General features: G+C 43.8%; 1 protein-coding gene across 6 annotated transcripts in view; it reads right to left on the bottom strand.

The window, feature by feature from the left end:
• The window catches only part of spag9b (sperm associated antigen 9b), a 61,544-nt gene extending 47,240 nt beyond the window's left edge, over nucleotides 1–14,304 (bottom strand). For all 6 annotated transcript variants that reach the window (XM_042082096.1, XM_042082095.1, XM_042082097.1 and 3 more), the window contains exon 1: nucleotides 13,728–14,304. In XM_042082096.1, the coding sequence (XP_041938030.1) occupies nucleotides 13,728–14,027 (300 nt within the window). In that variant the 5' untranslated portion in view covers nucleotides 14,028–14,304. The remainder of the gene's footprint in view (nucleotides 1–13,727) is intronic.
• Nucleotides 14,305–14,688: the final 384 nt, after the last annotated feature.

Here is a 14,688-nt window from a genome sequence, read left to right as displayed (position 1 = left end):
CAGCCAGTAACACCCTAGACGCAGTTAAAGCACAAAGGGACAGAGGCGCTCGGAGGGTCTGAGGTGTTGAAAACTGTGTCAAACTTGGAGGAAGAGGAAGACCCCAAAATGGGTCTCTCTACTCTACCCTCCAATGCAGGTTGTAATGTCCAGAGGCCTGTGCTGTTGGATGACTGCATTATGATAGATGCATGATGACTCCAGCCGTGAGTGTGTGTGTATGTGTGTGAGTGACTCAGACCCTCAGTGAGTCAGCATCCAGTCTGAGCCTCGCCCTGATCACACCTCGCCCACAGTCTAACTCCCGAGCATTCTGGGATAGAAGAGACCTCGCTGAGTAGGGCGGCTTTTTGAGATGGACATTTATGGCTGGTCATTCACTGATCCCACAACACACCCCACACACATGATGTCACCACTGAGCAAGACATCACCTGACCTCACTAGTGGGCCAGCTGACCTTAAAAGCTCCCCCAGCCGTTTGGGTGTGTTGTAAATGTGAGTAAGCTTTTACTCCCAAGTGTGTAAACTGAGAATACAAGCCTATTTGTATGTGAGTTTGAATGTTTTCACGTGTGCGCATAGAGTGAATTGCCCTAATGTGGGATACTGACTAATGTGGGACACGTAGTGTGGATTTAATGTGCAACATAGCCTACTACAGAAAAAAATTCTGTATGATGTGTGTGTGTGTGTGTGTATAGACCGATTTTCATTTGTGTGTGTGTGTGTGTGTGTGTGTGTGTGTGTGTGTGTGTGTGTGTGTGTGTGTGTGTGTGTGTATCTGCATCAGCGTAAACCCGTGAGTCTGGTTACAAATGATGATGGCTGTTCTCTGTCAGGAGGAGCGTTAAGAGCTTTGCTATAAAGCTTCAGGACCACATGAATCATTAAAAGCCCACAGGAGGACCATAGAGTAGACGTCCCATTTGCCCTCCACTTCACCGGTGGGGATGTGCACACACTACTAAGTCCTCATAACAATTAATTATGCCTCCTACAACTTAATGACATTTAATAGCTGCCCTAGGGGAAAGCATGCATGGCTAAATGTTCCTGAGTACCTCTCCACCTTTATCTAGTGTTGTGTGAATCTGAGCAGAGACTGCACAAGCCTGTTGCTGTGTACACACCCACAGCTAGGTTGAACACGACTTGAGGTAGCTGAGACGTTAATCTTCTAAAATACATAACATTCCTGTGTGATGTGCAGCATGATGCAGGGCTCACCCACTGCCACACCCTTCTTTAACGATCACCAAAAGGTCAACTTTTACAGCTGAAGTTGAAAAGTGGTTGTGTGACAAAAAGCAAGATATTTGCACAAGCAAACATCACATTAGACAAAATTTCTACTTTGTGCATTTGTATGTAGAATACCCTCTCCCTCTATGTGACTGTGTGTGTCTGTGTGAGTGTGAGTGCGTACGTGTGTGTGTGTGTGTGTCTGTGTGAGTGCGTGCGTGTGTGTGTGTGTGTGTGTGTCTGTGTGAGTGCGTATGTGTGTGTGTGTGTGTGTGTGTGTGTGTGTCTGTGTGAGCGTGAGTGCGTGCGTGCGTGCCAGTCAGGTCACATCCACATCTACGTGCGTTTCCTCTCACATGGTGTTGCCATCTGGTCTTCACAGGACACGTCTGCCCAGAAACCAAACAAAGATGCTAATGATGATAACGGAGCTGAAATAAAAACGGGCTTTGTGGGGTCTGACGCTCAGGAGGACGGTCTGATGACTTGAGTGCAGGCTCTGCAGGGCCACAGCGCCTTGGAGAATTCTGACGCAAAAAGCCGCATACAAAGGCGTCTCATGACCAACACAAACCTCCAGGACCCGGTAGGGGCGCACGGTCATGCTGACAAGTCAACATGTTTTTGGGGCACAGACGGACGACAAGGTCCCGTTACTGCGAGCGGACCCCCTGCCGCCCCACAGCATCAGGAGCTCACAGAGGACTCACAATGCAGTCTGTATTTTTCGCTCCTTTGTTTTTAACGTTCCTAGCACTGTCAAACCAATGCACCATGTTATGAGAGAAGAAAGCTTGGACAATAATCGTTGCAAGTTTTATGAACATTTAAATGTGTGTGTTACAACACTCAAGACAATCTTCATATAAGAATATCATAAGACACCTCTGCACCGTCACGCTGTGTCCCGCTGTAATAAGTTTATAACCTTTGAAGGGATCAAAGGGATTTTTGCAGAGAAGCCTCTCCCATGTTATTATTCTGACACAATGAATAACACGTCAGCTTTGCGCGCAATGGCAGACAAAACCACACAACTGTTGATGTTTACACTGAAGGTCTAAGTCCCCTCGACTCACTCAAGTAACAGTCAGTCAATCCGTCTCAGTCATATCTGCACTCATTCATCCCAGTCACAGCAGTATCCTCTGTTTGAAGTGGCCTCATTCCGCTCAGAGAATGTGCGATTTAGCCTTTTTTTGTCTACGTCTAGATTTTCAAAGGACGGCCTCCATCCTATTACACGCCTCACGTGCCAGCAATTACTTAGGAGGTGGTCAGGGGAGTCAAACCAATGTGTGATGGTTGGCACTTCCAAGCCAGATCCAGTGAAGGGTGCATCCTTTTTAGTACACTGGATGGATCCCCAGCGAGCCCTCATTCGTGTCCTTCACGGGGGGAAAGCATTAGACCGTGTTTGTGTGAGTTCGCAGCAGAAGACTAGACTGCAGGATTAAGGAGGGCAGACAACTGGCCATTAGAGAGCTCAGCGGGCAGGTCTGCAGAAGGCACAGACTTTCTACTGTACGAGGTAACTGGGCAAAAACCTAATAAGAGCATTAGCAGAGCAAGGCCAAGGGTCTGGAGACTTACAGTTGTTGTTGGAGAGACTGGGAGAGGTAAGGAGAAGAGAGCAAATGAAAGAGAAATAGAAAGATCAGGATCTCATGACAGAAACTGCCCCCCCCCCCCCTTTTGCTTGTCAAACATCAGGTGATGGCAAGTTGAGAGCAATAAAGACAATTGAGAACAACAAACAAACTACCATGGGAAGAGCTCAACTCCAGGTTTATTGCTGTGGATGCAAGGCAAAAATCAGTGTGTTTGGACTTTGTAAGGACACTTTTGGGCTGTTAATCAGGACCAGAGCCGGACAGTAATGGAGTACATTTACTTGAGTACAATTTTGAGGGATCTGTACTTTACTAGAGTATCATTTTTGGGCTGTACTCATGACTTTACTCAAGTACATTTGAAAGGCAAATATTGTACTCTTTACTCCACTACATTTCTATCCATAACCGTGAGTACCCGTTACTAGAGACTTTCTAATGAGGAGACACAGCACTCAAAAAATACTCCATAGAAATGCATGGGGCTAGTTTGTCACGCCAATATGGCCGTTGTCTACACATATCCCACCCCTTCCTCGGCAAAACGTCGACATGTGAATACATTGAGCCAATCATATGGTGTGTTGTGAAGACATCGTGCCAATCATGTGTTGTGATCTCGCCACTGGAGCAAGATTGGTGTTGTGAAGCCTTGCACACGAGCAGTTCGACCCAAAGACTGTGCCCGATGAGTGCCCATAAAACATTGGTATATGGCCGCCGAGTGGCGGGACTTGCCTAAAAGGACTTTGCCACCACTGATTGGGACAGCCTATCAGCTATCACCTTCAGCTTTCCGCCAAAGTCAACTCCATGGTCAGATTTAGATAAGAGACAAAACCATGGACGAAACAATGGATGAAGACGCAGCAGGTCCATCCCGGGAATGTGCCAAACTGTGGCCCCACCTCGCCAGACTATTTCAATTTTCTGAACAAGTTAATAATAGTTTTCGCTTCAAGTGTTTCAATTACAAAATAGTATTTTGTATTTGAAATACGTATTTTAAATACATGTATTAGAAATACTGCCCATCCCTGGCAACATGGTAAAAAGATGAAAATGACTTGATTTTACTTTCAATTCCGTTTACATTCTCCAAGGTATTAACATTTTTCATAACTCCATGTAGGACGTATCTGTACTGTAAGCACTGTGGCAGTAGTAATGCAATATTTAGAAAATGCAGGCTACTCTTGATACTCAAGTACTTTTAAAAACAAGTACTTCAGTACTTTTACTTAAGTAGACATCTGACTGTTGTACTTTTACTTGTACTTGAGTAAAATTTAGCAAAGGGTATCTGTACTTTTACTCAAGTAATGAAGCTGTGTACTCTGTCCGCCTCTGATCAGGGCACAGGAAATGTCAAATGCTTCTGGAGTTTTGATGAGCCTGCACTGCACGAACTGCCATCCATACAAGGCTATGCGCACAAGGATTACATTAAAAGATTTGCAAGTCGTCTTGTGTGTGCATATATTTATGAATCTGTCTCTCTGCCCCATCATCTGCTGCCCCCAATCATATGACAACTGGGCTCATATGAGAGAGAGAGAGAGAGAGAGAGAGAGAGAGAGAGAGAGAGAGAGAGAGAGAGAGAGAGAGAGAGAGAAAAAAAGAAAAAGAGAGAGAGAGAGAGACAGAGACAGAGAGAAAGATGAAGGGAGAGAGAGAGAGGGAGAACCTCACACAGCCGCCAGGCTCCTGCTCTCCCGGTCAGGCATAATGCCTCCATTGTACCCCAGCCAGCACACAGAAGCCACACTGTATCAGCACTCTATTGACGGCCCTCTCCAAGTGAACTGCTGCGTCTTCAGCTGACCCGTTGTGCCTTTTTCCGGCCAACATTTCCTCAGCTCTCCAGCGCCCAGTGAGAGAATTACCTCACCGGAGGAGATGAGCAGACGGCCGTTTCATGTGGGGACATGGGGTGAGACTCTTATTCAGCCACTGTTTTCACTGTGGGGAAGACGTTTTGGCATCTCTCCCACTGAGTAACATCCATTCGAATCCATTTGGTATGGTCTGGTGGGGTCGGGTTTATTTTGGGCACTTTCGGAGGCATCTGAAGTTGATAAGGTCAGACAGGGTTGGGATCAATGGGCTGTCAGGTCTAAAAGCTTCCTCAATTAAAACAGCCTAACCAATACATGGTACTGAGAGTGACCACAAACAAACACACTCTATTCACTCTATTAACACTATTTATACAATCGCATATGAAAATCTTCAAAGCAGTGCATTTTTATAAACTTTGTACATTGAAACTAATCAGGGGTATTGGCCACAAGGAGAGGGTGGAGGTAGCCTGTTTGTCACCTGACAGCGCAGATCTAGTTTTGCACACAACAGGACTACGATTAGTCGGCATCATAATAACACAGTAAAATCAGGAAATACCTCATCATAACAACAAAGCCAAGACATGACTGAACATGACAGTGACGGAACTACATCATTAGCTACACCAAACTGCCTCATGCAAACACCGTGTGTTTGTATCTGTGAGACACCACTACTAACAAGTCTAAACGGAGTAGGCCAATTTGCACGATAGATCGATAGATAGATCGATAGATCGATACAAGAATACAAGTTTATTGTCACATGCATATAGTTACTGGAAGTAAGAAATGCAGTGAAATTATGTCTGTTGTGCTGTGTATTGGGGGGGGGGGGAGTGTACCGCAAGTATCTTCTTGCTATTGCAAGCAGAGTACTGTATGTATGATGTATGTGAGTGATGACAGTGAAGATGTGTGTGTGGGCGGGAGGGGAGTGGAGCAGTGACTGTGTGTGTGTGTAGTGTGTGTGTGGGTAGGTGGGGGCAGTGTGCTGTAAGTATGTAGAGGATGTGTGTTGGAGAACATCCTGAAGACAATGTGCTGTGTATGTAGGGAGGGGGGGGGCAGTGTGCAGCAAGTATGTAGAGGAGGCTTACTGTAGCTAGCAGTGTGCTGTATGCATGTGAGGTGATGACAGTGATGATATAAGTGTGTGTGTTGGGGATGGGGGTGGGGTGGGGGGTGGCAGAAAGGCTAGGCAATCAAGGACATGGGTAGATAGATGGAGGAGAAATCAAAAATAATAAATAAAAAGTTCTATGAAGTCAGTATAGTGTGAGTTCAGAGTTCGGATGGCCTGGGGATAAAAACTTCTCTCAGTTCTGGCTAGATACTATATTGATTCCCAAGGGGATCTACTTTTTGTAAGTAATTTTAGTTAGTGACATAACTTTTTTTGGTTTGTCAGATACAGAATTCTGCACTATCAACATCATTCACTGACACTGTATGGATGTGAAAAACATGAATGAAATTTGCTGTCGTGAAACAATTTCAAATGAAAAATATGGACTTTGTGTGCATAGGCACTCCTTCAGGTGAAAAAAGTACTCTTTTCTTCCTCAGATCTCTGGTAGATAACACTTAAGCAATGTGCTTATAAGACTGTCTGATCTACACTAAGAGATAAAAAACAACTGAAAAAAATAACTTTGGTTGTGTAATCAAAAAAGAGACTTTACATTTTATGACATTAATACCAGAATTTCACATAAGGACCTGGCCCTTACCGACCTCTAGGAAAGATTATACTGTGGCCCTGAAGGTTTCAGGAGTCAGCCAGTCCTCTAAGGTCAGCAGTTAGTCTGCTCTGAAGCCCCTGAGAGACTTTTAAAAGGCACAGAAATTAGTCTGCCACTGGGCGGTATGTGCTCTCAACTTTGATGAGTTCATGAACGATTGATGCCATTTCCCAGTGCCGTCCTACTGCTACCAGATCTTCAGTCAATTCAAAGGGCCACTTTTCTTCTCCTCTCCACTGATTTCACAAAAGCATATTTCTACCCAATATTACAGTGGTTTATTCATTTATCTGCCAGTGTGCAAGTCTTGTCTGTTTAGATGATGTTTACTCAGAAAGAGCCATTCGAGCTTCGAGAATTGAAGCATTTATTACTTAGGCATATGATCTAAGCTGACTTGAGATGTAGGTTGTGTGACCACATGCATTGGAATGTTCTAGTTATGAGTTTTCCCATTAAGGAGAGGGGCAACGGTTTCTTATTTCCTCAACAAGAACTGTTGCTTTCTGGGATGACAAAGGTAACAGGACAACCAGCTATATCTAAATTGGGCAGCACATGGTGTCACACAACATCTTTAGGACATCACGCTATTGTGTTTTCATTTGTCTTTGTTTTGAAAGTGGTCATGACAATGAATTGTTTCCCCAACACTCCTGGTGTGAGTTTCACTAAAGATCCAAATATCATGCTCGAGGTCAGTGCAGGTCAGTTATGTCCCCCAGTATAAGGAAGAAAGGGACAATGTGTTCACTTAATTCATGAATTTGACATTTGGCTTATACGTTTTTCAATAAATTTCCAGAGCTCTGCATTCAACCTACGGTTGGTGCTCGTTGTCCGTCGATGACTCTTTGTCCAGCATCTGTCCTCAGGGGAAACTGACTGAGTGGGCCCAAGTCCTTTAATGGGACTGGCAGGATTCATTTCATAAGTCAAGACTAAACAAATTTCCCTTTGCTGATTGAGGCTGTGCGCCTCGGAAATGTTGAACAGGATATTTGTGAATTGTTGGTCCATACACACTCCTACTTCATGCAATAATTGTTCACCCCGACCCACTTCACTTTTGCCATTTGGGTGTGAATCCAGGCGCTTTATGCGGGTATTGTTTTGGAATCAATCACTAGACAGCGGGTGTTGACAACTTGCTACAAAGATAAACCATGAGCGATGTCTTGAATCACGCACAGACTGAGTCGATCTAAACAAGATTCGACCAAGGACAAAAGACACAAAGCTTACGGTATTCTTACAATACAATGTTCGGAGACTAGACACTGCATAAACAGTCTAATGAAGACTTGACTGTCATTTGAAAACAAACAAACAAAAAAATAAATAAACCTGCATGGCTGACTATTTTGCCTCACACAAATTTAACTACAAAAGCCATTACAGTAATTATTTTAGAATTTCTTATTTCAAAGTTGCTACTTTAGTGTCACCATTATTCAATCATTTCTAAAAGGAACTGCAGGGAGAGGCTGAGGACTTGTTAATTGATTCAAGTCTTCTCTAGGAGTCTCTGAGCTCAGTGATATTGGGTGTCCGCTCCGTTCAGACAATCCTCTGATGCAAGAACACAGGATGCCGGGAGTAAAAGAGAGGGAGAGAGGGAAATACTCTGACCCTAGATGGGAACTCAGGAAGTTTTCCTTTCCGGTACATTCCTGGCCCTTCCCTAGTCCTTCCTCTGAATGTCTAGGAAGGCACTCCAGTTAGTAACCCTTGGCCTGGTACGATCGTGAAGTGGACTTGGCGTCCATGGACCAGGTCACTGTCTCTCCCTCTGTTTGTCTGCATGTGTGTGTGTCTCTCTCTCTCTCTCACACACACAAAATCACATTCTCTGTCTTCCTCCAACTCTCTCCATGTTGGACTGCATGTTAGCCTCTGTCTGTGTCTCACGCTCTCTCACACACACACTAAATCACAGTGTGTCTTCCTCCAACTCTCTCCATGTTGGCCTGCATGTTTGCTTCTGTCTGTGTCTCTGCCTTTATCTCATACCCTCTCTGTTCCTCTCAGATCACTTTACCATGCGTTTATCTCTTGGTACCCGCTGCTTGTCTGGTTTCGTCCCGAGCACAAAAACTCTCCCACAGCAGAAGAACGGCCTGTCGACTCTCCCAGAAGGAGTCTCCCCTGGAGGCGGGCGTGAGTGTCATGAGACATTCTTTACATCCCGCGCACAACAGAGGGCCTCTCTGACGGCCCCGTGCTAACTTGCCCGCTAACGCGGTCGGCTTGTTGTCACATTAACACGCTGTGATGGTCCTCACATGCAGGAGGTCATGGGAGAAGAGTGGGGAACTCTTAAATCACACTGGCATGCCAGAATGGCAATACGTCTTCTTAACAGTGGTGTGTGTGTGTGTGTGTGTGTTCTTTGTCCTCGCCCATTATACGAATGTAAGCTGACAGTTCTTCTTTGAGGAGATCCAAAAGGCAAACTAATAGCAAACGAGATGAGGGCTTGATTTAACAGGGTAGAAGCTCCACTACTTGAGGGGTTGAGAAGAGGAGAAAGACAAGAGGATGTTAAACTGACAGCAAAAACGGCATCAGCAAGTCAAGTGAATTCTGCCTACATAGCAAAATATGTCACAGACATCACAAAGCCTTCTTCCTGCCAAGAGTCTGGAAGGCCACAACAGAATTAAATGAATACAAACTCACATGTGTAGGGAATGGCATTCTTTTAGTGATATTTATTATGAATTCTGTCATTTAGAATTAATTTTTATCAGAGTTCTGATGGTTTCAAGCATGGCAGCAACATAATCGTATTTCATAACTTTAGTAACGAAGAAAAAATCCAAAACAATATTCAACCTTTGACAAGCACAACTCTTAAGATTGAAAGATGATTGACATTTTAATCTGGTTGTTATGGCCCTTACAAGCCATTTGTCATGGCTACACTCTCTTGATTATGTGTCCCAATGGAAAGCCTCATTGTCTTATATACAAAGCACAAACAACTGCCACACATACCAACGGTCATGACAACCCCTGGGCATGCTGTATCTCAGGCTGAAGAGAATCACACAAGACACAAAATTAAACCACGGCGAGAGTCACATGGCACTAACCATTAGCAAAAGACCTGCAAAATGTCTGTTTATTTCAGAGTTCACTGAACAATGTTGAAAGTCTCTGTTTGCTTTCCTAAGCCTGTCTGTTTTTTTTTTTGCTTTTTTCATGGCCGGAGTTGAATACTTCAAACCATTTTATACACATCTTAAACATGCTCACTTAGCATTTAAAACATTACAAAAGGTGTGCAGAACACACCCGCAGGACATGAACGTTATAATCCATTCTGCCAAGCCACACCTACATCAGTCTTCACCTGTAGAAGCAGGTGAGCTACACAACGTGCTAAACCATACACAAACAAGGACCAGCCAATGGGGCAGCTTCATAGAAATCACAACGGCTGGGTGTGCCCACATAACACCTCTCTTCGCCAAGGACACCACTTTCACTGATGCACGAGTAGGGATGGTGTGATACTGAAATGTCAACCTTCAGTCTCTGCCGATAACAATATCAATAGCAATACGATGCTGTCTTTATCAAAACTATGCTGGCAAATAAATTTGCCTGGATGCATGCTCGAAGGGCAACGACGGGTTCAGTTCAGCATTCCCAACAATTGAATGGCTCATGCTTATCCAAAAGTGCACATTCCTGCAAAGGTGGTTTATTATTTCTATTCATTAGTGATCAGTGAATAAATAAGGGAGGTCAATAATACCAAAACAAAATAACTGGTTTACAAAAACAGTGCCACTGTATTCAACATGCAAGAAAACAGCCCCAATACTGTGCTGTAGAGTGTTGTTTGGGCCTACGCCGTTTTTCCTTTCCCCCCAATGAGCTCATCACTCCTATGTTTATTTGGGCCAAATTTGCTAAAACATACTGTTTGACCCTAAATGGCACCTGTACCTAGGAAGCAGAAGGGAAAGAAAATGGGAAAAACAAAACAACACATTGACACAGGCACATCACGTTTGCCAGGCTACCTAATGTTAAGTATGAAATAAACGTTCAGTTGAGCTTTTATCATTATTAGGGATGAGCCGAAACGGACGGCCTCGTAGGTGTGCCACTGGAGTCATGGGTCAAGGCAGCTGGTCCTGTGCAGCTAAACCAGTCCAAGCAACAGGCGCCTTGAATAGGTCTCGCCTCTCAGCCGGTCACTCAGCAAGGTGAGGCCTCCCACCTGTGCTGCGGTGAATGATCCTCTCCACACGGATTCAGTCACAGACACACTTCCAGACTAGACTGGGCTTTAGTGAATGGCTGCTTGTTACGTTTTTTTTTTTTTTTTTTGCCTGGCAGAGAATGTTATCTGACAGATGAACAAAGTGACTGTACAGTGAGAGGTGGGCGCCTTGCTAACTGTTCCATTAGGATAAAGAAAGAAAGAAAGAAAGAAAGAAAGAAAGAAAGAAAGAAAGAAAGAAAGAAAGAAAGAAAGAAAGAAAGAAAGAAAGAAAGAAAGAAGAGAGTGTGCGTGGCAGATGTCTCTTTTTTTCTTTCCATCTCAACTGCTAGGAACAGCAGTTAGGCCTATAAAACTATTTATGGGTAACTGATCCCAAAATGCTGGCACTGGTGAACAGTGAAACAGTGAAAAGTAGGCCTACACATAGCAGCATATGCATCCAACAAATGAGTTATAAAGTATGGGGGGGGGGGGGGGGGTGGGGTGGCGTGAAAGAATAGATGCTACAAAAGAGGAATCACTTTTGTGGTAATTTTTTCCCAGATTAAATACGAAACTCTCTGGTCCAGCGATGGCCTACCCAATGAGCCATGGATAGGCACCCCAGCGGACAGCGAACAAGCAAATATTGGTCCCACTCTTGCAGTCCCGGCTGCCAGCCCTGAAATAGTCTCTGGCTGAGTGTGTGATGTGAAGGAAACCTGGCAGTGGCGATGGAGCATAATACCACAGGAGGCTCCCAGGCCTGGGAAAACTATTCCATTACTGTGAGAAGAACTCGACTTGTAAAAATGAGTTGCCAAATAAGAGTTTGATTTCGATAGGAAGGCATTAAGCAGACACGGTGAAACCCCTTTCACACGACTACTAGCGTTCACAGTCTATTCTAGTATTTGGATGCTTTTAACAGAGCATCCACAGAAAAAGTGAAGTTGAACGGGCAATTCGGGCAATTCACATCCCAGATGGTCAAAGTCTCCACAACAGTAGTCTGCCATCTGGTCCTACTTCTTGTGGTTTGGAGCATTTTCGGGGGTTGAATGTGATCCACTTCAGTCTGTCGAGAGGAACAGTGGGGAACTGGAGTCTGCAGCAACACAGCTGCACTTGACTGGCCCCAATATTCTCCCTTGACAGGGAGAGGAGCATTCTACTAAACTCAAGCATTCTGAAACTGTCATGAGTGGTACTGTAAAACCCCTTACACAAAATAAGGGGAAATAAGGCTAAGGCTCGAGTGCTATTACTTCTCTGAAAATGTTACTCGATAAGGTTTTCTTCATTGGGAGAGACCAAAGAACCTTGATGACTCCAGAGATTGCACAAGGTGTGATGCTGACTTGTCAGTAAGTAATACATGTCAAATGAAATGATGTGTGACATCCTAATTAGGCCTACTGAGCATTTACGGCTGCATTGTTGTTCGTTGACCATGGTGCTAGATTGCCAACACTTTACCAGACTAAACAGTGAAGTCAGCTCTGTCTGGCAATAACCTGATAGTTAAAGATGGGTCATGGAGAGCAGATTTCTTATGGCCTATAGATTACGGACTGATATGTGTCCGTCTGATATCGCCGGAGAAACCGACGACACTAACAATACTACCGTCTGCTTTCACATGTGTAATTTAGCAGTAGTAGCCTATACATTATCTGTATTTTAAGACTAGAAAAGGTCACTCAGACCTCAGACTCAGTGCTGTTAGTGAGTATTATTGTTCAGTAATATTATCTTTACAGACACAGGAAGAGCAGACTAGACTACTAGACTACGTGTCTGTTTAAAAACTAACAACTGTTTTAAAAGACATCCTTTTACACCATGCTCTTGATGGGGAAAAGTCATTGGGCACTAAGGTTGTTTGGCACATAAACTGACGTTTCAGATCTTATGGCGCCCAGACACGACAGACAACTGGAAACAATGAATATAGCTTTGGCGCAATGTCCCTATACTGTACTTCTTAATGACCAGTCATTTAAAAACGTACACAACTGTTATAAGGAAACCATCAATCCTGGTCAATATGACAACTGGTGATACGTAAATAATACGCCTGATGCATCGGAGACGGAAAGGGTGATGTTTTCAATTCTGGCAACACACGTCAACAGAAAAATGCTGTGGATGAACACAGTGACTACAGTCAATAGTAATTTGCAGCCTGAAGTTCCACGAACCATTTACACTCGCACATGACTAGCCCGCGAGCCACCAGAGGCATCCCGTGCCTCGGTGTTGTTTCACCAATAAATTACAAGATAATTCGGTTGGCAAAGGATGTACTATATTTGAGAGAATGTAAGTAAGAAAGAAACGGTTTTTTTTTTTTTTTTTTTTTTTTTTTTAAACAAAGCTGGCCTTCAAATACGTTTGGCACTAATATCATTGCGCGTAACCAACCTGTTGATTCTTTTGCGCAATAACGGCATTTTCCATCTGTATCAAGCCCACATTAAACAAATGTGTGGTGCGGTTATAGTCTCTGGCGAGCATTTTAGATAAGTAAATTTGACAGTTCACACTTGGTTGAGTGGATGAGACGCCAAGACAACCCATTGTTGTGGATTAACTAACGTTACGTTACTTTTTACGCACCAAGTGAGAAAGACCATAAGCCAGGGCGGTCTGACAGACTGCAAAATATCAGAAGTTACTTTATTACCTTAATTGATTAATCACCCTGATATCAGCACTCAAATATGCTTTGCATTACAAATAGTGGGAGATGCATTGTTGGCAAGTGCATCACTCAACAGGTTACCAGCATCAGTAGACCCAAGTTAACTTGCAACATCAAGGGTGGAGTAAACAATTGGACACACGTAAGCAATGCATTGCAATGTTAACTTATTATAACGTCTTTTATGCAGCTACTGCTAACTTACTAGCAACGGACTGAGACTCCACAGCACTTTTCTTCTGCAAGATGACTTAAAGCTGTTAAGCCTGCAAACGTGGAATGGGTGGCCTGGTTTATTAACGGCTTCATGTCAGTCTACCAAATCAATAGTTTTAAAACTGTCAAACCCACCTCTTCAACGCCTTTTCTCAAAGCTTTCTCGCGTTCGTACTGGGTCACAAGTTGCTCGTTGTCTTCTTTCAGCAGTTCCAGCTCGACTTCGTGCTCCTGGTTCTCAGCGAACACCGCGTCCAAGTTTTCCAGGACTGCGACAACGAGGGGCATTAGTTCCTTCACAACGTCCTCATCGTACTTTCCTATCAGTCGTTCGAACTCTCGATAGATTGAACTGGCCAGACCAGAAACCCGCTCGGACATCATCGCCGAGGAGCCAGAGTCATCCTGGTAGAGGGCTCCGTCGTCCAACTCCATATCTCCACTTCACTCTGCCAGCTAGCTATGAAAATATAGCTAGCTGCGCTAGCTACTTAAGATAGCTAGCTAGCTCGCCCGCTAACTTAACCACCTTATGATTACTGAGCGAAAAGCTTCGACACGAAACGTTAAAACTTATGTACATCTACTTGGATATAAATAACTAAAAAAATAACAGTAAGTTTAAGCACTCAAAGTCTGTGTCCTGCAGGATCCGCTGCCTGACACAGAGTAGTATTTCCTTTCCAATGCAACTCCAGTTGTTCCAAGTGAAGTAGTCCCAACATAAGAGTTGTTGATGAGCCGTCACATGGTGACGTCACGCTCTAAAAGCGGGATGGGAGGGAACGAACGGAGCGAAATGTAATCCGCGATTATCTATCAAAAATCATCACGTGGCGTTTTGTTCACTTAAGGAATTGTTTTAGAAATACATTCAGTTTAGGAGGTTTCATAGAAACTAGAATATATATACATGTCCAGGAATATATATATAACTGTATCAATATTATACTATTTATAGTTTTTAATAAGGGACCTGCAAAAAGACTAAAGCCAATTTTTTAATAACCATTCTGATATAATTACTTAACTTATTATGAAGTAAATGATACAGGATGGTATCCTCAGTAAAGACATACATCCTTGATTTCAGCCC

This window comes from Alosa sapidissima, chromosome 24, assembly GCF_018492685.1.
Source record: "Alosa sapidissima isolate fAloSap1 chromosome 24, fAloSap1.pri, whole genome shotgun sequence".
Lineage (NCBI taxonomy): Eukaryota > Metazoa > Chordata > Actinopteri > Clupeiformes > Clupeidae > Alosa > Alosa sapidissima.
This window is presented reverse-complemented; position numbering and strand designations above follow the sequence as displayed.